This window comes from Apis mellifera, unplaced genomic scaffold (genome assembly GCF_003254395.2).
Source record: "Apis mellifera strain DH4 unplaced genomic scaffold, Amel_HAv3.1 GroupUN_248, whole genome shotgun sequence".
NCBI classification, from domain to species: Eukaryota; Metazoa; Arthropoda; class Insecta; order Hymenoptera; family Apidae; genus Apis; species Apis mellifera.
The window spans coordinates 258,536-276,844 of NW_020555859.1; the positions used below are offsets into that span (position 1 = coordinate 258,536).

General features: G+C 20.6%; 1 protein-coding gene across 1 annotated transcript in view; it reads right to left on the bottom strand.

Moving 5' to 3' along the window:
- The window catches only part of LOC100578661 (KICSTOR complex protein SZT2), a 91,307-nt gene that overhangs the window by 54,702 nt on the left and 18,296 nt on the right, over window positions 1-18,309 (bottom strand). Inside the window, exon 5 of the mRNA XM_026445954.1 lies at window positions 3,093-3,498. Within this exon, the coding sequence (XP_026301739.1) occupies window positions 3,093-3,498 (406 nt within the window). The remainder of the gene's footprint in view (window positions 1-3,092; window positions 3,499-18,309) is intronic.

Sequence of the window (18,309 nt, forward strand, 5' to 3'; positions counted from 1 at the left end):
TCGTTTTCGGACAAACTAAATAATAAATTACTATTAAACCGATTACATTTCCTGATATGTTTTTATTCCTGCTATGGATTGGTTTTATTGGTTAACATAATCTTTTTATATGTTTAATTTTTTAAACATATAAATGAAATTTTGTAATACAAATTTAAAAATACTCAACATTATTTCATTATAAAAGATTCTATGGACATTTTTATTCCATTATGAATGCGATTTAAATAATAAACTCATAATCTATGATAATTTATATTATCATTTATAAATACACATGATGTATCAGCAATAATGAATAAATTCTATTATTATCAAATTGTATTAGAAAAAAGAGATTATTTCTTGAAAAAAATATAATAAAAAAAATAAAAAATATAAGATATATGGTTAAGAATAAAAATTTGTTATATTAATAACACAATATATAATAAAAATTACAGAATATTAATATACAGAAAGAAATTATTCCTATTATATTGAATTCAAAAAAAGGAAAATATATTTATTATATAAAAAATTTAATATTATATAAAAAAATACAATAATTTATAAAAATTGCATAAAATTTTTCACAAGAAATGTAAGATATATTATAAAATATACATAAAAAGTATTTAAATTTATATTATAATAAAAAATATATATATATAATAAATATTAAAATATGTTTTTTCACAAATTCTTATAATTTTTTAATTTTTTTAATCTTATTCTATTATAATAAGAAAATTGAACTTTTATGTAAAATATATTATGTAGAATATTATGTAGAATATTATTTTAAATCTTTAAGTATTTTTATATGTATAATTGAAATATAACAGAATTAATGTGAAAGAAAGAAAATGAGATTGCATTGTTTACTCAAATAAAAAAGATAAAAAATTCAAATAAATTATTACAAAACATACATTTTTCAATGATATATAATACATATCGAATTGTATGACTATTTCTCACATATTATTTCTTGTTAGAAAAAGATAAGATACAAAATTTTTTATTTTAAATAAGTTTTTTTTTTATTATAATATATCTAAAATTCTATTATAAGCTAAATATCATTATAATAAAATAATAGATTTATAATAAAATATAAAGATTATAATAAAATAATAGATTTTAACGTTATAATATTTAACATGAATCAATTTGTTTTTATTTATGTTGAAAAATATAATTAAATTATTAAGTTATTATTAATAAATGATTTCCGAAATATTTCTAAGTGCAAAAAATTAAAAATTTTAATTTTTATCAATTTTAATATCTTTAAATATTTTTTTTAGAGAAATTTTGTTTGTCAATATCCTCGCACTACTAAAAAAAATATTATTTTTAATAAATTTAAATAAATAAAAAATTAAATATTAAAAAATTTTTAAATTAACATTAAAATAAATATTTTGTATATTATATTTTGTACATACTTATTGGAAATCTTTTTATTTGTTTTGAAATATATAAATATATATAATATAATAATAATAATAATTTTTTAAATTTTTAAAATTTATATTTTTTCATTTTTATATTTTTTTATAAAAATCTGAAATTTTTATAGAAAATGTTAATTCTATTTTCATTATTAAAATTATAAAAATTTATTATTAAAATTATATAATAATAAAATCGTACAATATTATTTAATATTATTTATTTAATTCTAAATTTTATTTGATTATTTAATTGATTGATTATTTGATATTTATTATTTGATTATTTATTTAAATTATTTTGAATTATTTAATTCAAAAATTTTGTTATTTAGTTATTTTGTTAATTAGTATCTAACGATAAAAACGATTGAAATATAATAAATAAAATTTTTGCTAATTGAAATAAATATAGATTATCTCCAATATACATATAACTTTTCAATAATATTAAAAAATATCTTGTTAAAAATAAAACACTTTCTTTTTTGCTAAAAAAAAATCAATTTTAAACTTATAAACTTATAAATTCAATGAATTATAATCAAATAGACAAAATTTAAAAAAAAAGAAAAATTTTTAAAACTTATATATTTGTATTTTTTTCAAATATTAATTAAGTAATATTAATATTATGATTTTTTAAAAATTTTTTTTGTTTCATTTTTTATTTTCATTTTTCTACTATTTATTTTATGAACATACCTAAAATATATTATATTATTTAAATATAAAATATATCATAAAATATATTATATTATATTATATATTAATAATAATATAAATATTTAATCAATACTTATATGAGTATTATGAATACCTATACTATAAAATAAACATTAAACATAAATCTTAATTATTATTTAATTTATAATTTATAAATATACATGATATTTAAATATTATTAATATTAAAAATTATTTTTATTTAATTAAAAACATTCGAAATTATTTTCAATTAATTAATAATAATCTAATTGAGTTTTAAACTTATTTTTATTGTTAAAATTTCATGTTTGTATTGATACGATTATAATTATTTATATTTTAAAAGAAAATAAAATATAAAAATTTAAATTAAATTAAATTAAATTAAATTAAATTAAAAAGAAAATTTAAATTAAATTTAAAAAATGAGTATATATCAAAAGCTATTAATTAATTACAAATTTAAAATTTAAATGAATTCAAAAAATTTTTAAAATCAAAATTTGTTAAGATTTTAATTCTTGATGAAAGAAAAAGAAAAAAAAGAGAAAGATGAATATTTTATATTTTCCATAATTCGAAATATCACAATGTTTGAATTTGAATTTGAATTTTGGAACTACAAAAATCGAATAAATTTTGATAAATTTGTAAATTTTGATATTGATGTAATTAATAAATTTTGATATTATTATTATCAAAAATAGAAAAAATTTAAAAATAGCATAGTCTTTATAATATTTTATAAATGTATAAATATTATATTTGCAATAAGTATGTTATATATATTTGTATGTTATATATATTTAATATTTAATTTATTATCATTATGTTTATAGTATATTTCTTTAATTTCTCTCTGTATGCGTCTGCATGTGCGTGTGCATGTGTTTATATGTAAAATATAATATATATGTTAATATATAAAAATATGATAGATACTTACGTGCGCAACTGTGTTCTGGTAACAAAGTAAGAGCTAACATTCCATATCTTAACATATTAATAAAACTTGATTCTGGGGAAATTATTGAAGTATTAGCAGCAAAAGTATTATTATTTTTATTTAAACAAGTACTATTTTCTTCAAAAAGTCCCCCGACTAGACGTTCACTTTCAGCTTTTATATTTTCCAATTGTTGAATGGCTACAGACGTAACACAAGCCACCTTTTCTTCTAATATATGAAGTTGATTCTCTATGAAATTAGTAAGTTGTTTAATATTGTCCATAGTTACTAGCCAACCTTGTATTAGAACTTGTTGTGCAGGATTTATAAAAAAAGGCGTATGAACTATTATAGTTACATAAATTTCTGGTTGTATTATTCTTTTGCTTCCTGGTATTGTAAACTGTAACAATATTAATTTAATATTTAAATAATGTGATTTTGATTTTAATTATTTATTAATTTTTTAAATGAAACTAAATAATAATTAATATATTTTAAAAATAAATAAACTATATCTATTATAATATAAAAATAATATATAAATATAAATATAATTATTAAAAATAATAAGAAAAAGTTTATAACACCTCTAAATTTTCTTATTATACAGAATGTCTCAGCTAACTTCATTATTTGAAATAATTACTAAACGATAAAAATTGAAAGATATGGAACTTAAATAGTTTTTTAAGGAATTTTCAAAATACATGTTTTTTTTATGGATGAAAGTGAAAAAAATCAAGATCTTAATTTTTAAACGGAATGGTCTATTTTTTGTACTATAAATCGATAAAATATAAAAAATATTCTTTATACATAAAGAATATTATTCTATATTTATGTATATGTTCTTAGTCAATATTTGATGAAAATAAAGTGAAAAAAGAAAAAAAATGACATTGAAAACAGTTTAAACTATATTATATATAAAAATATATTGCAAAACTAACAATTTATCATATTACATAGATTAGAAATAGTATATATAAAAGAATAAAATTATTTATTTATTCGATAAATGATTGGTAATTTCAAAATATAACTTTGATATAAATATAAATAATCAATAATCAATATATTAATATTGATTATCTTTCAGATAATCTTATGCGATAAATCTTTTAGAATATCAAAAATAATAAGATAAATTAAATGGACTTAAAATATATTATACAAAATTTTAAATTATTTCAATATAAAATCATAAATTTTAATATATTATACAAAGACTTGTTAAATATATTAATGATGGAGAAAATGAAAACTAGCTTAAATTTATATAATATTTATATAATATATAAATTTATATAAATTTATATATATATTTATATATAATACGATTTAAAATATTGAACAAATGATATAAAATAATATTGTTCTGAAGAGGGTATTCGATAAATTTGAAAAATAAATTTAGAAGACTCTTGGAAGTATATATTTTTTAAAAATATTTCGACATAACTTGATCTTGGAATTTTAGACATTTTCCAGCCATACTAAAATTAATGATAATCAATATCAATCATTGAGAAAATTTACTACAAACACTTTGTTCACACAATAATTGTATTGCAAGAGTAGTGGATTGTTAAATGCATGTATAAATGTGTCGAATGCTCTTTTGAGATGTATATGTATAGGTGAATAAACTTCTGATTATTGATATATATATATTTTCTTCATGATAAATAAACTGTGTTAGTGCAGTTATAAGTGCGGTACGCGTATCTATAAGAATACAGGATGTCTCACAATGTCACAATAGGTGATTGTGTTCGACAATTAGAACACGATGTGTTACTACAAACATCTATTTGTCGTATTCGGCAGTCAAAATACTCTGATTAGCGGACGACAAATAGATAATAATTGTAATAATATATCAGATAATATATAGATAAATTGTAATAATATATCATGCTCTAACAAGATTACCCATATATGACTTGAAAAAGAGTCTCATTATGAATAGATTGTATTTTCTGTTCACAATGAGACTTTCTTTACAAGCAAAGCTTGCGTCTTTAGAAAATCTCTTCCTAATTCAATTGAAAAGATCTCAGTTTCCCAGTGGAACATGATAATAACCAATAATATCGTTTGACATTGTCTGAATCATAACATCCGCAAGAGAAAAATTCCTCGAACTAGAATGATATTAATTATCGTTGAATCAATCGAGTTTGGAATATGTCATTCTTAAAATCGGTTCAGCCAAACTGAAATATGCCAAAAACATATAATTATAAATGTCGATAAAAATTCTCAAAAACGACAATCTTTCCAAATAATATCATTCTTTATTTAAGCTTAAAAGAGTAATAATAAAAAAGAGTCTGTAAATGTAATAATAAAAAAGAATTTTCATACAAAGAAATTTTTCAAATAAGCTGTTTATAAACAATGTTTGGCTGATCAGTTTCCTGAAAACAATGGACTTTGTGGCTAGCATAGTTCCCAATTCTAATTCCAAGAATTTTTCCTTTGAGGATGTCGCACAATCAGGAAGCTGTTCCACAATGTCATTTATATGCTCCACCAAAAACCTGCACTCTCGTGAGATGAGCATAGAAAAGATTTTAAAGAATACAAATGTTTTTAAAATTCAAAGAAAAATCGAAACTTTTGAACCATTAAATAATCTGAATTAAGAAAATGTTAAATCTTTTGAAGTTGAATAATTTGAACTGTTGAATTATTAAAATATATTTGAATTCTCGAACTAATAGAATTCATAAAATCTCATGAATTCATTCAATGATAAATGTAAACTTTCATATAAATTTATTTTTTATCGTTTAAAGTTCTATTTTAATAATGTTATATTATGTGCAATTAATAGATCTTGATATTATTTTTAAAAAAATTCCTATTACAAAAGGAGTTTCTTCAATCATTAATTTGATATCACGATGAACCAGATTAGCTCAAAAAAGTGAAAAATAATTATTCAATTTGATCACCGTATGATCTGATTAATTGATTTGAAAAATTATATTTAAGTTAAAAAATATTTATTATACAAAATAACGAAAATATTCTTTTACTTTTTTTTTACGCACTCATGAAATTTTATGCTTTATCAAATGTTAAGAATTATTATTAAAATATTCTTAAAATTTTCATAAATAATAAATAATTTTTATATATACTTTTTTTTCATTATGAAAATTTTTCGTTCTAAATTTTGAATTAATATAGTGAATATTAATACTTAAAAGCAATTAATATATCAGAAATATTTTTTATTATTGTAACATTTCATAAATGATTTTGTTGTACATCAGAATAAGTCTCGATATTTTTTAGCATTATCATTCTATAAAGATTTATATTTATAAATTTAAAAAAAGAATTTTGTCTACATTAATTTTTTATTTTTATTATAGTGAGTAATAGTAGTATTGTGAGTAATTTTTATTATGACATCACATAGTTATGTAGATTCAATTATATTATCGAACAAATCAAAACAAAGATCAAAAGGTAAAAAAAAATTCAACAAAATATAGAAGAGCCAATTTAGAATTACGAGTGAGATGAAAAGCATTTCAAAAATTAGACTTTTTCCACGATATATATTTATAATTTATTAAATTAACTTGAGTTAAATGCAAGTTACAAGCAAATAATAAACTCTAATGAATTGAATAGATTGGCGAATAAAATAGAACTGCATGATCGAATATATAGTTATGTATTTCTACATATCCGCAAATTAATTATTTATTATTATATAATTCTAATTATTGTAATATTATATTATGTAATATAATAAATTTATTGTAAATAAATATATAAATATTTTTTATATAAATATTATATAGATTATATATATTATTTTATAAATATTTATTATTATATATTATTGTTCAGACATTGAATAGATAGTTCAGATGTGCGCAGATGGTTTAGGATGCTGCAAGGACAATATCGTTTTTTATAAGAAAATTTTGCTTTACATATTTAATAAACATTTAATAAACAATTCGGCTAGAGCATTATCTAAGACGACATGCCAGTCTCAATGACAATTAGCATCATTCTATCTAAGGGAAAATGCTAACACGTGCAGAATAGCTTTTTAGGAAAATAATTGAATTAGCAGTGCTGTAGTCTTCAGGCTCATTTTAGAAAACTTTTTTTGGTGTGGGATGCCACTCAATCAGGAGATTGATTCTCAGCGTTTTATCCCATCTAAAAATTCGCAAGCTCACAAATATCGCAGAGGCTTCAAAAAGTAGCAATCTGGGAGAGAATTTAAAGCTTGCCAAAACCATAAGATCTTCAGAATTACAAAACAAAGAATTATAACAAGAATTATAAGGAGAATTATAAAGCAGAATCATAATATCAGGACTATACGAACTATCATAACATCAAGAATCACAATTCTTTGAATTCCGAATTCTAGTGACAACGGATTGTCATTGGCATATGGAGTTTGTCCTTGATCTAATGAATCGAATTTATCTTCCATCATTGGCACATAGAGTTTGCTTTTGATCTAATGAACTTAATAGTAACGAACTTCGCAATAATTAATTTTATTATTATATTCCAGCTTCAGGAATAAGTTAAAGTTAACAACTATATATAAGTATTATTATATATTATATAACATATAATATTTATCATTTTTTATTATCATATTTTTATATTTTTAATTATCATATTTTATTAAATCGATATAAAAATATTTTTAACTTTAATAAATCGATCAATTAGATCATGCGAATAATATTCTAGAATAAAAAAAAACAATTTATTTAAATACATCAATTATTGATATAGTATATAAGAATATATAAGAAAGGTAATATTCATCAAAATTATAATGTTCTGCAGTGAAAAAATACCACAAAGTATGAAGATGTTTTCACAGCGAGAGATCTCAATCATGCATGCAATATTAATTTATCAAATTATCGCAATATTTTTATTTTTGTATAGAATTTTCAAAATGCAATAAAAATAAAATCATCTAAATCAAAAATAAACTGCAAAATATATCTAAATCTATTAACACATGAATTGACTATCGCTAAACCGATTAAAACATGCAATATTCGCATAAAAAAAATATCAAATAATTTTCTAAAATCTCATACAATAATTATTATTTATTATTGCGGACGAACATCATTAAAAAAATAAATTAATTGGCATTCTGGGATTCAATATGCCTTAAAAGCAAGAAATTGGTCGCAACTAAATATGGAAAATAATAAAACAGCGTGTAGAATTTGATCTAATTAATTATATCGATTATGGATAACTTGTTGGAAGCTATAAAAATGTGAAAGAATATTGTTATTATATAACCAAGAAAGTACATGCAACTTATGTCTAACCGTCAATGTCATTCATTTAAAACACATTCACAATCTCAGTAAAGCTTTTATTGCTGGTCTTAGTATTTATTATAAAAATTATATATGACAATATGTATAAAATTCGTAACAGCAAACAATAAATTAGGGACATAAACTCCTGCAATCAAACGAAAATAAATAATAATAAAATCATAGAATTTCTTATAAAAATATTCGTCCAATGGATTTTATATTATCACAATTTATTTTAGAAAAATTTGGAAGACAGTTGTAAAATTATTCAAGTATCATCTTAAATGAGTTCCAGGTACTAAAAACTTTTTTCATTTATGAAACTTTTAATATATTAATAACTCAAATCCCATCCACTCATTTTTATCAGATCGCAACGACCGTCTTTATACTAATTATTATTACTTCGTTATTGACGATGCATTTACGGATTTGTTCGAATAAAATTTTAAAAATATTTTAACAAATCAATTATTCAAATTGACAACACATTCAGAAATTGAAACAATTTTTGGATATGCTAGTATCATGGATATGCGAGAATATTTAAATAAAATTATCTATCATAACATGTGAACAAACGAATTTCATTCAATATTATACAATCGTCTAAGGAAGGATATTATTATTAATGAGATGTAATACAAATTTATTCTAATTTTGATTTTCATTATTCATACTATTGTGAGAACAATAAATAATGACATTCAATCGAAATGTGAAAAAACTTCCGTTTTCCAATCAGACGAATGATAGTATTCACAATACATTTCATTTATTGTGAAAAAAATATCATATTGTCAATCGTAATCATTTATAGAAATAAATAGAAATGTTGAATTCTAACTTTCAGCATAATTTCATTAGAAATATAAAAAATTGGTAATAAAATATAACAAAAAAAATCAAATATTTCGATTATCGGGAGTTTATTAATTTCATAACATATATTAATATTTTTTCCAGATAAAGTAAGTTTAGTTAACATACTATATTTTCTGATTATAGATAAAACTATAAATATATATATTTCCATTAATTAGAAAAATTAAAGATATACACAAGACATATAGGATTAATCAATTTTTAGTTTAATTAATATATGAAAATAGACATGTTTATCGGAGCGAGCACATTTTGGAATTGTTATGCGTAGAGTAACATCAGTAAAGTTCTTGTAACATAATAATATATATAATATGTAATATATTAATATATTATATTAATATTAATAATAATAAATTAATATATTATTATTAATATATTATAATATATTAATAATATATTAATAATATATTAATAATAATATATTAATAATATATTAATAATATATTAATAATAATATATTATATGTAATACAATAACAAATATTATGTTATATTAATAAGTAATATCATCCTTGAGTAAGCGACGATATTGGCTCATAGTCTGCAAATATTAAAAAAAATCATAGAAAAATGTAAGAGATAATAAGATGTTTCAAGATAAAATTTTGATTCATTGAATATAAAGTGAGTCAATTACTTGCGGCGCCCGTAATGTCGGTGCGGTCATTTTCTATCTGCAGTTTCTATGCGGATCCGTCTTTAATGCGTAAGTATACAAATATATAACCAACAGAAAATAATTCAGGACAATATTTTCGGACAATGGAACAATTTTTATAGGTGTGTGAAATCAGTTGCTGATGAATTAGTATGCTTTTGAAGAGTAATATAAAAATATTATATATAATATTATATATAATATAAAGATATTGCGTTGAAAAAATACAACATAAATTTCATGTTTGAATTTTTGCGTACATTACATTTTGGTTATAGAAGACAAAATATTTTTATTTCTATAAAATATCATTAGCGGCATATTATTTGCAAGCAAAAACTATTATTTAAAAAACTATACATTTTGCTAATTTAAAAAATATTTTGTCTGAATTTTCCTAATTTTTCTATGATCTTATCTGATCCCGATAATTAAATCTTTCTACATCTTGATTGACGATATATTGATTGTAAATATCGGAGGATTATTATCTAATTCAATAGATACTTCAATATACTGCTTATGCTAGAGTAAGGAATATTTACAGTAATTATAACAAAAAAAAAATAAATAAATTTAATAGATATAGTTCAATAGGCACGTGCAAATGATCTGGTAACAATAAGAAAGGAAAATTTATCCTTTCTACAATGATATATGAGTAGAATTATTCAGTTACATTTTTTTTATTGTGGGAAAAATCCTCATAGGATATTCTGATCCTCCATGGAGGGGAACCAAGGAAACCAAGATAGTGCTAGATTTTTATTGGCTAAAATCTTTACAGTAACCTTCTCTGCTCTGACAAGCACCGGAAACTCTTAGCAAACAGTGCTCGTCTTTGAAAGATTTGATCTTCAAGTTTAATAGAGCAGAATTGATCTTCAAATTCAAGTGGGATTGATTTTTAAAATTAAGTGGAATTATCTTTCAAGAACAGATGGAGTTGATGTCAAATTCATCCGTCTTTGAAGATCAAATCCATCTGTCACTTCTACTCAGCTTAACTCAATTCAGCTCATCACTTCATTTCACTTTTCTTTACTTCACCTCACCTCACTTCACTTCAATTCGACTCGACTTGACTTAATTGAATTGAACTGAACTGAACTAAATTCAACTCAACTCAACTTAATTAAATTCAACTCAACTTCATTTCATTCCATTAACACTCACATAACTGATCGAGTTCAATAGCATGGACCATTATCATAGGATAAACGATGTTTTAGATTTACCATAGCATACTCGTAAACGTAAAGCCCACACTGCACCGTTCTGTAGCCTCTGAGTAAAGTTCTGACTTAGCGTTGGAAAAGAGCGCCATTATCTTTTTCTCTGACTCTTTGCCTTGAAGCGGATCGCCTCCTTTTTGCGATATGACTGTTTCGCAAAAGAAGATTGCTATGTATCTATTGTTTCTCCCATCAGCATAGATATAATGTTGGCTGATAGGGAGAAATCCGTTCTTATCTGCCTCACCAAATCAAGGCGCCCCCTTCGAATGCTGATTATATGAGTTAGATAATGTGAGATCACTATCTTGTAGAATACAAATTGTGTATTTCGACAAAATGATTAATTTCTGTAATATAATAATAATTCTATAATGATAATAAAATATATTGTTTTATTGGCTATTTTTAATTATCAAATATAATAATCTAAATCGAATAAGATACAATGAGATATTTTAAATTGAAATATAATCAAATGTATCTCACAAATATTTAAAATTGATTTTCTCAAAAGTAAAACTTTATATAAAAAAATTTAATATTGAATTACTTTCTTTCCAATTGTTATTACCAACTATCCTATATAAATACTATTGAAAATAATCATTTTTATGTATATATTTTGTGTGTATATATATATATATATATATATATATATATATATAATTAAATTTTCGATTTAAGATTAATTTCTTTTTCTAATCGATATATGTATGAATGAACAAGACTACTTTTGACTGAAAATTTTTAGAAAAATTTAATTTAATAAACAAAATGTCTCCAGATTTTTATTTTTCTCAATATTCGCAAATATGTTGTGAACCAGGATTTCTGGAAGATAATTCGGAGACAATTTGTGGCAGTCTTTTTGATTGCGGTCTTTATCCAGAAAACGGTGAAATCTCGAAATTTTGCAGATTTCATTCCAGATATCACTTCATTCCTTCCATTAACGGATAAACATTCAGCAATGCAGAAAGAACTCCTTTGATTAGTTTTCCAAAAAGACAAAAATCATCAATCAAGGATATTATGACGAAACGAGCAAACTGAAGAAGCAATAAAAAAACAGAATAAATTCAACTATCATAAAAATAAGATCAATCATCAATATTATTTTCAAACAGACTTACTCATCGATAATATTTAATCACATCAAGAGGCGGCCATTATGTTAACCAGATTCAGCATCATTAAGTTGAAACTGAATTATTAAAAGCGTAACAAAACACTCTTAACTTTTATATACTTATAACTTTTATAAATTTACTAAAATTATTTCCTAAAATAATAGTAATATTTCTGATTTTCCTAAGATTCCATTATTTTTAATATATTGAAATTTTTAATTGTACTTTTAATATAATTTATTCTGATAATATTTGAAAATAAATATTTGAAAATAGAATTTTAAAACTTATAATTATAATTATTCTATTATAATATTATATTTATATTTATATTTCTAAAATTGATCGAATCTAATTTATGAAATTTGAATAATTCGCAAATGTATTGAATAAATATTATGTTTTATAAGTAATATTCAAACACATAAAGTGGATATTGGATTTAGTTAGATTTTTTGGAGTATTGAAATAAGTATTGAATTTAATTCCAATTCATTAAGATAAATTTTAACAATCGCTATTGTCAAGAATAAAAAAATCTACTTTTAATTTTAAAAAAGTTATAATGTAATTGTTTTAAAACTATCATAATAAATTTAAAAAATTTAATGTAATTATCGTATCGCATATAAAAAAGAAAAACTTTTACTTTTATTTTTTTTTTAATTTTATTGCTTATGGAAAAATTCCGGGAATTAATGCGTAAACAATTGTTTGTTTATATACAATTATATATTCAAAACTTTATTTAATGATTTAATGATCCTATCTAATGATCTAATAATCATATCTGCAGTAATTTCGAAATAGAAAAAAATAATTTTGCTGATGAAACACTTACACATTATAATTATCAGAATATACTTATCAATTAGAATAAATCTATATATCAATTAAAAAATCAAATAAAAACAATAAAAAGAAAAATAATATTTTAGAGAAAACTTAATAGTAAAGTTTCATTTATGAATCATTTTATTATTATCTATTATTTATTATTGAATTATTATTAAAATATTTAATTATTTTATATTAGAATCGATATGATATCAATGCGATTATACAATAATATAATATATATATAAATATATATATAAAACTATTTATAAAATCCATGTCTTCGATTGATATTTCAAAGTTAATAAAAGTATTTTTCAAAAAACTAATAATATGGTAATCAAAGATAAAAACAATATAGCAATATTTTTAAATGATTTTGCTATAAATAATTAATTTAATTTTTCACAGCAATTACAAGTAATTCTTTCAAATGATTTTAATAAAATAACTCTTTATATTATATTCATAAATTTACTTATAAGAATACGTTTGATTTAAAATCACGCAAAAAATAAGAAGAATAATTTTATAAAAAATTTGATTGAATACAAATTAAATAATACAATTATATATTTGATATTATATGGAAATATTAGTGAGTTGTTTATTTTGATTATTATAGCTATATAGAATATATATCTAATTATTGATTGATATAGTTATTTTAGAAAAGTTTCTCGAAAAAAATTATTTTTTAATTTCATCGTATTCTTTATATTACAAAAATCAAACTTGAAAAGAAATCAATTATTCTTTTGAAAAATAATGTTAAAGTATTAATTCATATTTTAAATCAATATAATTTATTATTGTTCAAAAAACGTTTCATTTTTATTATTACAGTGGTTTTTTTTATAATAAGTAACTCTTATTTCTGATAAATGAAACAATGTAGAATTTTTTTTCATATATATTTGATTTCATTGTAAACGACCAATATCATTCTCACATAACATACCTTAATATAAAAATCATTATAATCCATATAATTCTGCAGTTATATGTTATATAGATCAATTTTTGATCAATATTCGTTCTCGATTATAAGTTATAAAAAATTATTCCAATATTCCAATATTATTCAAATATTTTAATTATCAAAAAGATTTAAATTATAAATAATAAAATTAAATTATAAATAATAAAATTGTAGATAATATTTTTTATTATTTTATAAGAAAAAAATCCAATGTTGTCAAATCTAATGATTGAAGAAGTTACAAATTGCATAGAACAAATCTGTTTTATGATATAATTTAAAAACCTTCCTTAAATGCATATCTGAAAGAAATAATATGTGTGTGTATGTGTGTGTATGTATGTGTGTGCATAGAAACATTCCGTAGAAACATATGTTATATTTTTTAATTATATATATAGTAAACCGATAATATAATTTCCAATAATTCCACTTCGCACGTTGATAATGAAACATTTTTAATAAATCATTCAATTATTATTTGTGTATTTATACAAATCCTGTCATTTTATTGATTCAAGATTATTATTTGAAAAACTAGTTTCATAAATATAATTATTTCAATAAATATATTTTAAATTTAAAAGTGCTGAATTATATATAATTTATTTAATATTCAACGATACAAATTTCATCGAGTGTTATAGTATATGAACATTTGAATTTTATAAAGATATAGATTTTTATGAATTATTCATCATACTTTTTAATAAAAAATTCTCACTCATTGAGTTGAACTATAATTATAAACAATTTAATTGATTAATTGATATAATTGAAATTATATATTTTGTAACCAATAATTATACAATAGAAATTTTTAATTATACAATAGAAATTTTTAATTTTTATAATAAATCTTGGAATCATCTTCACTTCATACTTAGCTGATAGCTTTGGATTGATTGATTCGTGATTACAAAATAAAATTATTTTTTTAATTTTTATTTTAAATATCTTTTCCTTATCATTTTATTATTTCATAATACATCAAAAGAAAATTCATTCTAATGTTAATTGCTTCTTCAAATAAAAACCATTTTTTATTTCCTTCAAATTGTTTTCACTCAATATTATGTAATTATTATGTTCTTATGTTTTGCTTCTTTTTGCAATATTCAATTTTGCTTTTTATTGTAATAGCATACATAGCTGTCAAATATTTTTGTCTATTTTATCATTTTCTAAATTCGAATCACTTCAATCAGAACTTAATGAATTTAATGTAATTTTATTTCTTTATTTTTGCTTTATTGGAATTATCTTAATTTCATTATTACTTTTCTCAAATATGTCAGTATTACTCCCATATTTTTTATTTATAACTACATTTTTTTAATTTATTTTAGAGTATACTATAGTAATTAACTAATTAATTAAGTATCGAGAAAAATAATTTTGAAAATTGATATTATATTATTATGATAATAATATTTTTTTGTAAATTTTGTTTATGTTGCAAATGCAGAAAATACATTCAAATATATTTGAAAATTAAAAATGTTAATAGATATAATGAATATAATAAATATAAAAAATGAAAAAGAGGGATGATCTTTTTTCAATAGAAATAGATGAGAAATTTTCAATAGATGAGAAATTTCTCTACGATTTAATAACATATCATAATTAATTCTTGAACAACGCTAAATTAAAAAATCAATTTTGGAATTAGTAAATTCGTATCAATCTGAAATCTTATCTAGACTTATGAAGTGATTTTTTATTATATCTCATAATATTGCAATATATATTTTGCGAATTAAAAAATAATTTCTTCGTACATAAAAATACATTATAAATAATTTAAAGAAATTTAAAAAATAATGAAATATTAATATTATTTTTCGACAGGATAGTTGAAATTCGATTCATACTTCTATTAATAAATTTTGTCTTCACAATAAATACAATATGATATAATGAAAAAAAAAATTTTTTTTTACTTAAAATTAGATAAATCATTTTATGGAAACTCTTTTTAACTTTTTAACTTTCATCAATTGAAAAATATAAAATCATGTATAAAAAGTTCCAAAAATAATAATCGTAACATATAATTTTCTAATATTTTATATAAAAATATATACATATAATATAAGAAAATATAATTCTATCTTCTAAATCTTTAAAATTTGTTTTTTCCATTATCTTATATTTATTAAAAAAAAATTAAATTATTCAACGATAAAAAAAAGAACATATAATTAGTAAATATTTAATTTTATAAATTTTATATATTATATTTTTATATTATATATTTTATATAAATATTTTTACTCTAAAATATATCTTCTAAAATATTCTTATCTTAAAATATTTTTATTCTTATAAAATAAGTTTATTTCTATGCTTTTGATTGTATTTTCTATAACAATAAAAAAAGATTTATTTATGAAGTGCAATAACAAGCAAAAATATAAGCACTTAACTCTATATTCTTTAAATGATTGGCATTATTATATTATACATTAAATATTGGGTTGGCAACTAAGTAATTACGGATTTTTTTTAGAAAATCAAAGACAATTTTTTCATGGAACTAAATACTTTATTCTGTAATGTGTTGCCCATTTTGATCAATGACCTTTTGCCATCTTTCAGGCAGCATCATAATCCCACGTTTATAAAACTTCTAGTTTTTATTAGCAAAAAACTGAATCAGGTACGATTTAATATCATCATCATTATTGAAATTTTTACCATTCAAGGAGTTTTGTAAAGATCGAAACAAAAAGTAATCAGGTGCAAGGTCAGGACTATATGGTGGATGTAGCAAAACATCCCAACCAAACTCCAATAATTTTTGCCGAATGGCCAAAGATGTGTGTGGCCTTGCATTGTCATGATGGAATACAACACCTTTTCGATTTGTCAATTCGGGCCGCTTTTCTTCAACTGCATTGTTTAATTTCGTTAGTTGTTCAATGTAGACAACAGAATTAATCGTTCGGTTGGATGGTAAGAGTTTTTGAACTCTTAGACAATTCCTTTGTAATCCCACCAAACTAATAACAAAACCTTCTTTTGATGAATACCAGCTTTTGATATTGAGCTGGTTCACGTGGCCTGCTCCACGATCTTTTCCGCTTGATATTGTTGTAAACAACCCATTTTTCGCTAGTTATCAGTCGTTTTAAAAATGGATCATTTTCATTACGTTTCTTTAGCAAATCGCAGCTGTTGTTGCGTTAAATGCTTTTCTTTCAGTTCATGAGGAACCCATGTATCGAGTTTTTGAACATAGCCAAGTTGTTTTAAGTGGTTTTCAATGCACGTATGTGATACATGAAGCTTCTCTGCAATCTCACGAGTTGTACTGTGACGATCCGAATCGATTATTGCTTTGATTAAGTCGTCATCAATTTCAACTGAAATCCGCAATTACTTAGTTGCCAATCCAATAATAAAATACAAAAGATTGAAATTACTTAAATATTTTACATAAAATGAAATACTTTGACTTTTATGTACTGAAAATAAAAAATCTATTGTTCTAATAAGATTTTCAAAATTAATGTATATTTAATTTATAAGACTTTTGAAACATATTGTAAATTTAAATTATTAAAGTGTCAAATAAATGAAAAATAAATGATATTTGTCTAAAATAGAAATAAAATATAGAATATATTATAATAAAAAAATAATTTTTAATATCATAAACTACTTAAAAACGGAATTAACAATAAAAAGATATTAAAATCAATACTTAATTTTTATAAAAAATTACTATCTCAATTATTTTATTATAAATTTTTTAAGTATCGGAATATTTTTCTAATATGAAAAATGTTGCATTTTTATTTAATTTTTAATATTCTATTAGTTATTATATATTTATAAATTACAATAAATTCTTTATCGAAAAAAATCAAGTTTAAGTTCATTTTTTCCATAATTAATAAAGATATAGATCATTAAATATTATATAATACGTTAGTATTCGAATATTTTTAAAAATTATAAATCTATTTATCAACTTACAATATTTTTTAAAAATTTCTAATAAGAAAGATAGAAACTTTAAAAATTTATAAATTATTTTATCTTTGTATGTTGTTTCTTTATCTTTATATTTTTCATTATTACATAAAAATAAAATATCTCGTTATTAAAGTAAAATAAAGC